Raw genomic sequence first — 12,694 nt, forward strand, 5'->3', positions numbered from 1 at the left:
AAAGATTGGTGTCAGAGGCTCCTTAGGTGAATGAAAGGGGCAATGTCAGTGACGGTGAGGAAAGAAACTGGAATAAGACAAGTGGCATGACTGGATTTGTCAGACATTTGTAAACATCAATGGCAAAACATATATTAATCATCTGTTTTTCTTGCAAGCTTAAAAATTGTGAACTTGTGCCAGTTTTCTCTACCGCTCTTTTCTGGTGTCATACCTGATGAGTTAACTATAACTCATTTCCTCTGTCAATAAGACCAACTGGCTATGTTGGTAATCTGCCACATGTCTAGCGCTGGTGCTCCCAGATCCTCCCTCCTCCACTGACTCCACGTATTAGCTGTGACTGGAAAGTCTAATTGGAAATTAACTGTGTAAGACAGAGGCCAGGTTCTGGCATCCCTGTCAAAGGAACGTTGGTTTTATTCTGTACGCAGGGACCTCAGCGTTACTGCGCGTTCTTTTGGATAGCCTGCAACACCGCTAATCTGAATTGTCTCAAAAACACTGGGGTTTTTCAGGGAGTTGTTGGATGATAGCTGGCTACGTCTATGTCGATCAACATAACCCTGAGACTGTTTGCCTACGGCAATATAATAGATGACATCAAATAAAATTACTGAACTACTGCTGCACAAGATGGCTTGCGTCCTTACAGTGCTCATGTCTCTCTTGCACTTGCCCTTTGGTTTCCTGCATCAGACAAGGACGTGTGGTCCATCCCACCTCCAGTTCTCCCCTGCCTTAGGCAGGGTCAGCGAAGACTGGAATGACCAGCTGAGAAGGGACTGAAGAAGTAGCAAAGGCAGTGTGGTGTGTTGTGAGCAGGATGCCAGGCTGAGGTGGTACCGGGGGTGAGGAGGTGGGCTGGGAATGAGCAGACAGGCCCCCGTTCCTTTGGCTGATACACATGGATGATGCAAAGGGAATTTTACTCCTGTGTACTTTCCCTTGAATCCCAGGAAGCTAAAGAATAGGAGATGGGGCTCTGGAAAAATACTATAATTATGGGTAATCTCGCTTGTCTCCATTCTTTAGAAGTCAAATAATTCAGTATATGAATTGACAAAGCCTTGCAACTTCCTTTCTTGAAGGTTTTCTATACTGTTTCCTGCTCTTGTTACTATCTCTTCAGGGATTCCCCTTCGTATTTTATTCTCCATTCCATGAGTGTGAAATTTGGAGAGTAACCTTCCTATTGGCCAGCTGGTGCTAGGCCAGCCATCATTTTTCACAGTTCTCTGGAGCCTACCTTGGATCTTATTTGCTTGGAAGTAGTCCCATTGATTGTAAATCTGTTATATGGCAGAAATTCTGGGGTAGGGAGCATCTTTGTTCTTTCTGGTGATAGTAAGCCTGCAAAACAGAGCAAGATGAAGAAACCTATTTAATATATTGATTTGTGACTTCTGATATGTTCTCTGTACAAGAGACAAAGATATGTACAAGCCAACTGAGAAAATAACAGCTGTGATGTTGGAAAGTAAGCAAAAGAGGCTTGTTCTTTTGCTTTCTCAGCCAGGAGTAGCTGCAAACATATGTCTGCAGTTTATAATACATTAGTTTCCATTACATGTAAGAAAGAGTTGAACAGGTCCAGTATTGGAGTGATGATACCTGTACACACGTTGTAGTTAGTGTCAGTCCTTCATGCTGCTCACATTAAATTTTGAATTTTCTTTCAGCAGTACACATGTGTAAATTGACAGTCATCCATATGTAGAAGTGAAGGGGTTGCTGACAGTTGTAAAAGAAGAGTGAATTGAGTATATCCAGCAAGTTAGCTACATGGGTAAGAGATGTTTCATTGTCTCTTTTTGCCTTGCAGGAAGAATGCAAACAAATACTGGCTCGGCAGAAATCCAGTTCCCAGTCTGATTCTCATGACGATGAGATTTCCCCTCCTCCTCCCAACCCAGTGGTAAAAGCCCGACGCAGGAGAGGGGGGGTCAGTGCAGAAGTGTACACTGAGGAAGATGCTGTTTCTTACGTCAGAAAGGTAATGTGTTACAGTCTACCTGATTCTGAGATGTATAGGACAATCAAGTGACTCACATTTTGCTCATAATTTGGACTCATGGGTCAGCCTGTAGGATGGTGTCTTCATGCCAGCATGTGCATGGCTTGACCATCTTCTTCACATTCAAGTTCTTTTGCTGCCTCCTCGACTAAGTACTTTCCCCATCAATGTGGCTTCAGCATTCTCTATTCTTTCTTTTTTGAGATGTGCTGCTAATCTGCTTCCCCCTATGACAGGGTTGGTAATTCTCAGCCATTTTCCTGATATTCACAGATTCCGGCAGCTTCTGAGTTTTGTCAAAACCTCAGAGTTTTGGAAAGCAGCCTTTTCTATTGCTGCATTTCCTGCCTTTTTTCTCCAAAAAGTCACTTCTAGCTCAAATTTTCTTCTAACCTAGGTCATTTAGGTTCCCTAGACCATTCAGGCACGTTGTTCCCACGTTGATTGGGTACCACCTAACCCATGGGTTTTCGGAAGTCTGTTGACCATGCTTGGGCAATTTTATGGGACCGTTGTCTTTGAAGAAATGCCAGTCCCAAATTAGGTAATTTCTTCAGTAGGAGCACTAATTTGGGCTTCTCTTTTTTTAACTGCCTTTTTCACAAAAATATCTAGCTATGTTATATCCTTGATATCTCTTAATAACTCTCCAAATGTTTTTTGAAACTGGCCAAAGCTTTCAAAGGTTATTAAAAGACAGACATTACAATAGCGTATGTCATGTTTGTTTAGGAAGCTAGGCTAAAAATGCATTTCATAAGGTTGACAGATGCTACTAATGTGCTTTTGTGCACGCCTGGAGTAGCTTTAACCCAAAGAGCTTTTTCTTTATGGGAATACATTTTGTCAGTCACTGTTTTTTGGCAGAATACTTTTTGCCTTTGTAGTCAGATGTGCTTTTGTCATCTGTTTATGATACAAGTTCACTGGCTGCTCTGGGGATTTCTGTCCCAAGAAACAAGGAATTAGGAGAGCCTTTCGTCCTAAAAACAAGTATGGAGGAGTATTCTTGTGGCAGTTAAATAATGCTTGCAAGTATACAGTAAATTTTAACAGCACTGTGGTCAAGCTATTAATGCACTGCACTGTTAAAAAACTTGCGTGATATTTTAAAAGCCACTTTCAAACACTTTTCTTTCTGTGCAGTTTGCAATATCCCCCTTAAAAACTTCCATGAAGAGATCACATTTGTCTCTTCATATTAAGCAGAGGCTCTTGTGACTCTTCTGTAAATCAAAGGAAATATTCCTTCCCACACCCTTGAGTAATTCTTTTATGTTTATAATGGAACCTGAAGTTAACTTTGTTTTCTTCCTTTTTCAACAGTGATGCCAATAAGCCCTGACAGTAGCATGGGTAGGCAAGAACCAGAAGAAGCAATACAGATCATATTCTGTGTGTTCTGTGACTAGGGCTGTTATGATGTTAATTTCCTAGTAACTGGCTGAGCTTAAATAATAATAATGTAGGGGACGGTTTTGTGTCAGGCTACGGATGCTGCAAGGAATATAGAACTAGCACTGGGAGGGTTTGTGTCTTTGTCTTCTGCCATCGGCAGATGAATCCCATGGTGAATCCCATGGATGTGTGTTTGTGACAGAGATTTCTAGAATACAGAAATGAAGGGAGACACTGAAAGGACAAATTATGAAACTAATTTAAAAGTGTAAAAAGCAAGGCAAGGGTTGTGTTAGACTATTGCAAACAGATGGAATTTTAGATAGTAGCCAGGAAGAACTGCTGGATTGAATTCAGGTGTTGGATAGAAACACATCTGTGTCATAAGCCAATTTAAAGGATCTCTTGAAGGGGTGAGCTGTGGGATGAGTAGTGCTAAAGGCAGTGCAATGAGTTATGTCACTGGAAGGAAAATCAAAGGAGATTTAGCTTTGTGATTTGAGCAAGCACATGGCATGGCTCCATTCTGAGGAGCACAAAGGAAGATCTCTGTGGAGGGTTATTTTATTGCTTCATTCCTGAAACTAGAGAAAGCAATTATTTGTCAACACATCTGACATAACATATAGTTAACAACTAACAGAATAGGAATCTTGCTGTAAAGAGGGTTATCGGCTTGAAGAGAACATTCAGTGATTACTTGGAAGAGTGATGTAAGAAATGATCAAGTGATTCTTCCCAACATTTGATTTTGGTCAGATGCCTGGTTACTGTGACACCTAAAGAATCTCTCCTGTGTTTTCTGTGTCCCTGCCCCAACAGACCCACTTTGGTCTCTGCCTTGTGGCTTTCATTGCTGCAGATTTAGACTGAGAAACGCTAGTCTACACTATTCCATATTCAGCCAGAAAGGTTGGAGTTGAATGTCTTAGTGATTTCATTATCTACCCTTTTGGCTCATCAGCAGTAAGCTAAACAGCTAGGGTATTCTTAATAGAGCAAGGGTTCAGGACTGCAATTCAATCCAGGGTTTGTTTGATAGGGTAAAAACCAAGAATAAGATACTGGCCAAATGCTCATTTTATTTAACATTGAGGAATTTAAACTTTTAGATAAATTAGATTGTGATACAAATATGCAGTTTGTACATACACGCTTCTCTAGACTTAATTTGAGCAGTCTAATGACGATAGCAGTCAAAGTAAGTGATGTTTGAAGCCAGAGTTTAGCTTTAGGTCTTCACAGTGCAGTATTTTCCCTTGAAATAAATCTAGATCAATTCTTTGTGAGAACTGGTTGTATATCAGTTTTCCCATTTGAGACATCCTTCTTCTGGTTTGATGGGTAGCATCTTGCCTTTCCAGGGTGAGGAAAGGAAACTACCTACACATCAGCATATGTAGTAACTTAAATGAGACAGATATACTATTTCAGTCATAAGAAAATGTGAAAGATAAATGCCCATTATCAGACCTTTTTTGTACAATAATTAAAACAGACAAACAGATGTTGATCTTCAGATTGGAGTAAGGTTTATTTAACACTTAAAACTTTTGCTAGGCTTGATTCTGCCTTGTTATAATGAAACTATTAAGGAAAATCACATTACTAAAGTCAAAGAACATCTTTTACAAGTCATAACCTTGTTACAGATTTTTTGTGTCTCTCATAATCACAGAGTCTTTGACCGGCAGAAAAAGATGCTTGGCAAATACAGAGATACAGTGCCTTTACTAGTATCTTACCAAAATGCTTACCAAAAGTGAAAGTCTAACTTGCAAAAGTCTTATAAAAAACTTCACCCAGTATGAAAACATACTCCTGAATTTCAACATCTATTTTGAACAAATTCATGTACAACAGGACTTTTGCTACCTCTCCAATTAACAAATAAAAATGCCTCTTCATTCTCAAATGCAAGTCCTGTGCCTTTGTTTCATGGTAAACGAGAAGGATTTTGACCCAGGTGGGCCTCTCAGGAGCTTGGCTCCTTATACCACAAGCAGTACTGAAAAGTATGATGTAATCAACTCATTTTTACCCTTTACCTAAAGAAATGTTGCTCATTCTCTAGTTTGAAAAGTAGGTTGCTTCTGATATTGTTTGTGGGGGAAGAAGAATATGAAATATGTTTTCCTCAGTCCAAGAGATTTGAAAGGAGACTACACAGCTGCCAGTACCTGCTAATTATAGTATTTTATGGATATCCTTCTCCTCACTCATCCCAGATCTTATATTTCTTTTCTGGTTGTCATATTGAGAACATAAATTCTTATCCTCGCATTATCAAAACTAATTTATTACTTTCCTAGTGGCTTTATATTATAGCCTAAACCTGTCTCAGTGTTTGAAATCAAATTGCATCCATTATCTTAAATAGTGGAATTTTCTATAGATTTCAAGATCTATGAAGAAATACAACCAGGCATGTAATTACCCTTTGTTCTTTTCTATACAGGTTATTCCAAAGGACTATAAAACTATGACTGCTCTGGCAAAGGCCATCTCCAAGAATGTGCTCTTTGCTCATCTTGATGACAATGAACGAAGGTATGAGGTACTTTATGATTTAAAGGAATCTATAGCTTGACCTGAGGACAAGAAATTATATTAAATTTTAACACAGGGATCAGAACTACTCTCACTGATGTCTTTGAGTCATACTAGATGCGCCCTCACACACACTTAAGTTATTATGATGGAGGGTAAAATCACAAGCTAAAAAAGGGCAAGAATAAGTTAGAATGTATTCAGACGTATTTAATATTTTCAAATCAGCTGTGCCTGATTAACTTTATTCTAGGTTACTTAAGGAATTGGCTAAAGCAATCTCAGAACCATTTGTAGTTACTTCTGAGAACTCAGGGAAGACAGGTCACGTGCTGGAAGAGTGGGAAAGAAAAAGCCTAATGTCTATAAAGAGGTAAAAGAGAATTACGGGCAAATTACTTTGTTCTTTGAAAAACTGGAACAAACAAATTATATGTAAGCACCTGAAGGAGACCAAGGAGTTCAGTAACAGCCAACATGACTTTTAAAAACTTGAAAATGTCTTTCTACAACTGAGTAGCAAGTCTTGTAGCTAGGGGAGGCACAACAGAGGCCAAACAGTTTGACTTCCAGTAATGGTTTTGACATTAATGTGTATGACAGTTTCATAAACAAACAAGGGAAACATGTCTTCAGTGAAACCACTATGGAGTCTATGCAAAACTGGTTGGATTGCCATACCAAATAGCAGTTATCAATGGTCCATCATTCTAATGGAAAGATATATTGAAGTGTGGGAAGGTTTGGTCTGGTTTTCATCATTATTGTCATTAATGACCTCAGTGGTGGAATAGAGTACAAGTGTTGAATTTTTAGATGACATGAGGATGGGAAGGGCTGCTAAAACATTGAGAGACAAGGCTAGAATTCAGAATTAGGCTGACATGTTGAAGAATGTTCTAGTAAAAGAAGGATGGATTGTCACTGAGCCAGGTGCGGAGAAGTATAGTTGGGCAGGAACATCTTTGTAACTATAAAATGGTTTTGCAGTTTTGGTAGTTCTTTGAAAAACTATGTGGAGCTTATTGCGAATCATGGTCTGAACATTAGTCACTAATGTCAAGCTGTTTTAAAAATACTAATGTTTTACTGGGGTAACTAAACAGGAGAACATGCAAGACGTCCTGGTGTTGGAAACATTTCAGCTGGAACACAGTGTCCAGTTTGGGCACTGCACTTCAAGAATAAACAGTTGGAGGAAGTTCAGGGAAAAGCAGTGGAAATGATCACTGATCTAGACAACATCAGTTCTGAAGAAAGAGTGGGATTGTTTGGCCTGCAGAAGAAAAGTCAGGGGCAGAGGGATGCGATAATAGCTTATAATTAGATATGAATAATGGCATATGAGAAATAAACTGCTGTGTATGCCAAAGGGTAAAGAATAACGGATTCAAAGTGCAGCAGGGAGGAATCATGTCAGATACTAGGAAGAGGTCTCTGCTTTGGTAGGTTGTGCAGTCTCTATCACTTGAGGCCATTAAGAACACATTAGACTGGCCTGCCAGGAATGACATAAGTAGTATCAGTCCTGCCTTGCAGCAGGTAGGCTAAGTGATGTCATGAGGTCCTTGCCAAGCCTACTTTTCTGTGCTTCTGTGGTTAGAAAGGACAAAGGCTTTGTCTACACTGATGTTTTTAGTACTGGCAGAACATCAGCATTACAGTCCTTTGGTGGGGCTACTCAAACGCTTTCAGTCAAAGCACATTCCAAGTGTGCAGATTTTGCTCCTTCTTGCAGGCGTTTACACAGTTTAATTACTTTGCAATCCTAATTATTATGAAATCACATTAGCATGCAGATTTCTGGAGTAATTAGAAGAAGATTAACTTTGCACATTTCTAGCTTTTTCACCCACAGCAGAGAATTCTTGTACAGAACTGCTACAAATCCTAATTATACCATCAGCATGCTAACATGACAGGCACTGAAAGGATAGGTTTTAGGGCTGGAAAAGGGACATTTCGGTAATATGTTATCAAAGTAGGGTGAGAGAGAACAACTGAAGGAAAAGTGCTTTTTCTTGCACTGTTCTGATTGTACATCATGGTCATGGTCTCTCCTATCCATTCCCTGTGTCCCATTTACCTCTGTCAGCCAGACTGTCCTGTTATGGATATGTGTTAGCAGTGAAGTGATGTGCACAGATTGCCATGTGTGCGCTGCAGATGGGTTGTAGACTATCTGCTTTTTTAGTCCTCAAACTATGGCTTGACCAGGTGTATACTGCCTTTGCTGTCAAAAGATTTAGAAGCTTCTTGGTTTCTGGGTTGTGCACTGGAACATATGCAGCTATACACCATCTCCCTTGCTCAGGGATGTGTCTAGGTGCCTCATTCAAGCCTCATGATGAGCATGGCAGGCTATTGATGACATTGGGGAAAAAAAAAGGAACTCACAGAAGGATGCATGCATTCTGCTTTTGCAGACAGGATTGCAATGAACGAATAAATTGTTCTCTCTTGGCATTTTACTGAGCTTACTCTTGACATCACGCTATTGCCCTTGTCTGGTTTTGTTTGTCAAGTGTGGGGAAGTCAGCAAGTTGGAGCACATCATTGCCATCACTTCTAGTTTGCATCTTGTTGATGCAGATATGTAGTTCAGGAAAGTGAGTGGTATATGACTTCATTTGGGTTCTGTCCTCTTGGAATGGTGGAAAGCTAGGTGAGGATATTTAATTTTCTGTGGTGCACTGGTGGTGTTGGTGTTTATTTTCCTCAGTGCTTTCGACAATGAAGACAGTATCATTGTTTCACTTAATTTCGTGGTTGACCATTTGCCAAGTTGTAGGTGTTCAGGTAGGGGAAGGATGGACTAGCAGGGCTTAATTCCTCATTTACTTTTCCTTCTTCTCGGAAAAGATATTTATGTTAATCTGCTCTATGGCTGTGCAGTCCACATGGCTTGTGTGGCACTTGCTGCATGGCAGCTGTGAAGGTCCTTATGTCTGACATAAACCCTTATTTATAAAGACAGTGTGTAGCATATTATCTCTGTGTCAGATATTCCATATGAATGATTAATTGCATGAGAAGTCACACTGAAGTTAAGGTAAACAAGTATCTTTTTGCACTGGTGTCTGAAATAGTTTTGTTCAAGTCTTATTTTAGATAGCATCTTTTCATGTGCCATGCTTAAAAAAGGGTCGCCATCTATCTTATGCATGCACACACACACACACACATACACAGAGTGTCTGGTGTAAAATTATACTGGAAAGTGCAATAAGAGGGAAACTGTAACTGCATCAGCACTAAAAACAGCAGAGCTAGTTATCAGCAACCTTTGCCAAAACGTTCATTTCAAGAGTTGCTAATATTATGAAGAACAGTGCAGCTCTGCAAAATGATGTGGCAGTCCACTGTTTTCTTGTGAGACTTTTCCACTGACTTCAATAAGATCTTGATAAAACTCTGGAGTAGGGTCCTTGTTCTCTCAAAGTCAGTGGCAAAATGCCCATTATCTGAAGTGGAAATGTGCTTTTAACTCTAAGAGAGCTGTTGTTTTCATTTGCAAAACCAGGAATGTGTGGCTTTTTAATTGTGTTTTTGCACATGTGCACCTGATGTATATTTTATGTGCGTTCTCCTTTGCCTAGAGCTGGTCTGTTACATGCTCACTGACAGCAAATCCTCAGATTTATGTGGATGTATCATGTACTCATTATCCAAAATTTGTCTGAATTGATGAGAAACTAGCTGTAAAAAGTTAAAGCAACATCAGATCTTCACAAAATTAATTTCTTATTGTGTTTTAATAGGTATAGTTTGATTTTGATGGTTTATTAAAATATTGCATATCTAACAAAATTACTGGATTATATTAAAAATTTCTGTGAAATACAGACAGGGTAAACATCTATGACCTGTGGGGAAAAGAGGGATGTTAAGGGGCTGATAGGCTTAACTATGAACTAAACAGCTTAATGAGTTGCAGAGAGTACATGGAGGTGTATCAGTGTGCCTGTCTTTGGGCTCATGCTTGTTTCTTGGCTTGTTATCAGCCCAACCACAGTTGCAGTCTTCTCAGAGTAGCCTTATGTCCTATGTGCTTTGATAGGGTTTGCTTCCCTGGTTGGGATGTGTGACAAAGCCCTTTCACTTTGTTTCAGGCTTTGATGTATTTACTCTGCAGGTAGGATGTATTTAATGTCTGGGTAGTTAGGCTTGGATTTTGATAGTGCTGTTATATCATCCTGCAGGTCCCCAGGCATGTGTGCTCTAACTTCTCTCTCCTCCTTTCTCCTACCCCTTATGATGACATATTTGCCGGCTTATGTTCACATGGGGGTTTTGTCCTTCGTTCTGTATTTCTGCTGTACTCGACTTCCTTTGTGACTCCACTCAAAAACTCTTGGAAGAGACTGCTCAAAGGGTTTCATTAGGTGGGCAGTGGAGCATGTTAATTAAGCTCAGATGTAACCACAGCAAAATTTTCTGGAAAAGCATAGTTCACACTGGTGTGCAAACATCATGCAGAAGCTGTGGAGATGACCATCAAGAGGACAGTTTTCCCAGGCAGTGAGCACTCTAAAGATCTGCTAGTTATGATCACTGCAAAATCAGCAACTCTGGTCCTGGCCTGGTGCTCACCAAAGCCTTATCTGTATATATCTATATATATATACACGCAGTCCTGCAAAACAGCTTCTCATGTGACAACTCTGAAGGAGCTCCTCACACCATAGAACAACTTCTGATACAGAAGACAGCACTGTGCAGGCTGTGCATCCAGAAGAACTAGGAATTGCTCTGCAGCCTCTTCAAGGATGAACAGCCTTGAGAGAAAACATCAGTGGAGCTGGATGTTCAGCCAGGTAAGAGGTATTCACCCTCTCTTTCATTATACTGGGGAAAAGCGAAATGGCAACATTAACTGTGAGGGATTTTTTGCATTATAAACATAAATTTATTTTTTATAGATGATGTTCTTTGCAACAGTTTGTCTTTAATGTCAGTTGAGGGCAGAAGCCATCTTGTTTCTCTGCTCTTCATTGCACCTGTAGTCCAAGAGGAAGTCCCAGCAAAAAAAAAAAAATTGAATAAAATCCTTCGTTATGGCATTTGTACCTAATAGATGAAATTACAGACCTTGCAGAAGTGCATATTTCAGAAGGTGCATCTATCTTTGTAATGTCCCTCTAGAATGCTGGTGAGAAGTTACACTTAATAACATTCAAGTGTTGTCTTAGGTGGCCTGTGCTATAGATTCTAATGGCTGAATAAGGGGAAGAAGTTCTTTGCTGATCTTATCCCTCCTGGTTCCAATGTGATCTCATGGTTCAGATCCATTCTGAAGACTGTTTGCATAAACTTTCCCCCTTCTTTTCGTCTGTGACGCTGAAGAGTTTTGCATATGGGAGAAATCAGCAAGGCAGCGTGCGTGATACTGATGCCCTCTCTGCTGCTTTGGTTTTGTTCAGTCAGCAGGCAGTGAATGATTTCTATCTATGCAAAGACAGAATTACACCCATAACTTGGCAGCATTTTATTTCCTCTCCCACTCTTGGATATCCAGCAGATTAACAGCCTCTAAGGCTTCCTAGTTGTGAAATGGTGTATAAAGTCAAAATGGGTGACAAGGGGCTAGTCTGATTGTCCTAATCTCTTCTAACCTGGCAGTGTAGCTAGTAAGAATTTTTATCGGTTCAGCATGTAATGCTGGAATACAAGTACACCCACTTGGCTTTGCCATGATGCTGAATAGTAAAGGGGGGAAAAAAAGGAAGAGATTGTTCATTTTCGTTCTCTGGATAAAAATAAAAGATATTTTTTCATCATTTTATTGACAGGATCTTCTGTCTCTACTGGACAGGGGCAGCCACTGAGACGGGGGCAGTGAGACGGTTCAGAGGTGACCTGCTGTGGGAATGGAAGTTGGACCCAAAGCTGATGATTGTCAAGGAGGAGAAAGAAATATAACTGAAGCACAACCAGTGGGTGAGAGAGCAGGACTGAGAGCAGCAGGCGTGTCAGTCCTTGCTCCAAGATGTCACCAGTGCCTGTCTGCTCTGCTGTCACAAGCCTTGTCTGCCAGTCCCTGTTCAGAAGTTCGGCAGCCTCCGGACCACATAAAGAAGTGGAATGGTTAAACGTTCACCATATCTGTATGTAAATGCTAGGTAAAACTTGTATGTAAAAGCTATGTAAAACCTGTTCATCAAGGAGTAAAGAGAGTAGATAAATATTTAACATGCACTTCCAGACTCCACTTTTGGCATTTTCGCTAATATCATAATTATTACAAGCATTTATTCTTTATTACTAATGTACAGGCAGCTGTAATGCCTACAACAGCTTTCAGAATACTTTTGTGTATTTTATTACTTGGATTAATAATAAATTGCTTTGTTTGAACAGTATACTGGTGTGAAACTGCTTTGGAAACAAAGAGTCAGGAAATTGTATTTAATGCTTTTACTAGAATATTGAGCTTTTATAAAGGTGCAAAAAAAGCAACAACAAATGAACTAAACAGTAAAAAAACCTGTTACATTTATTACAGCAATATACAGTGTTGCATTTACTCTTGTGTGTTGCCTGCATGGCAAAGGTATGAGAATAAAGGGCATTTTTTAATTTCTATGCTTGTCAGGGCCAAGATGTAAAGATGAAAATTGGCACTTGTACTGGGCATGCAAGCCAACCAAGAGCTTTCCTCAAGCAAAAATTCTTACCCTTTTCCCAACATCCTCCCAAACATTGTGGAGAGCACATGCTTCTGTGATA

General features: G+C 39.9%; 1 protein-coding gene across 4 annotated transcripts in view; it reads left to right on the forward strand.

Moving 5' to 3' along the window:
- The window catches only part of PRKAR1B (protein kinase cAMP-dependent type I regulatory subunit beta), a 103,495-nt gene that overhangs the window by 14,174 nt on the left and 76,627 nt on the right, over window positions 1–12,694 (forward strand). For all 4 annotated transcript variants that reach the window (XM_030001629.2, XM_030001632.2, XM_030001631.2 and 1 more), the window contains exons 3-4: window positions 1,826–1,996; window positions 5,874–5,965. In XM_030001629.2, coding sequence (XP_029857489.1) covers window positions 1,826–1,996; window positions 5,874–5,965 — 263 coding nt within the window. The remainder of the gene's footprint in view (window positions 1–1,825; window positions 1,997–5,873; window positions 5,966–12,694) is intronic.

Source organism: Aquila chrysaetos, chromosome 25, assembly GCF_900496995.4.
Source record: "Aquila chrysaetos chrysaetos chromosome 25, bAquChr1.4, whole genome shotgun sequence".
NCBI lineage: Eukaryota > Metazoa > Chordata > Aves > Accipitriformes > Accipitridae > Aquila > Aquila chrysaetos.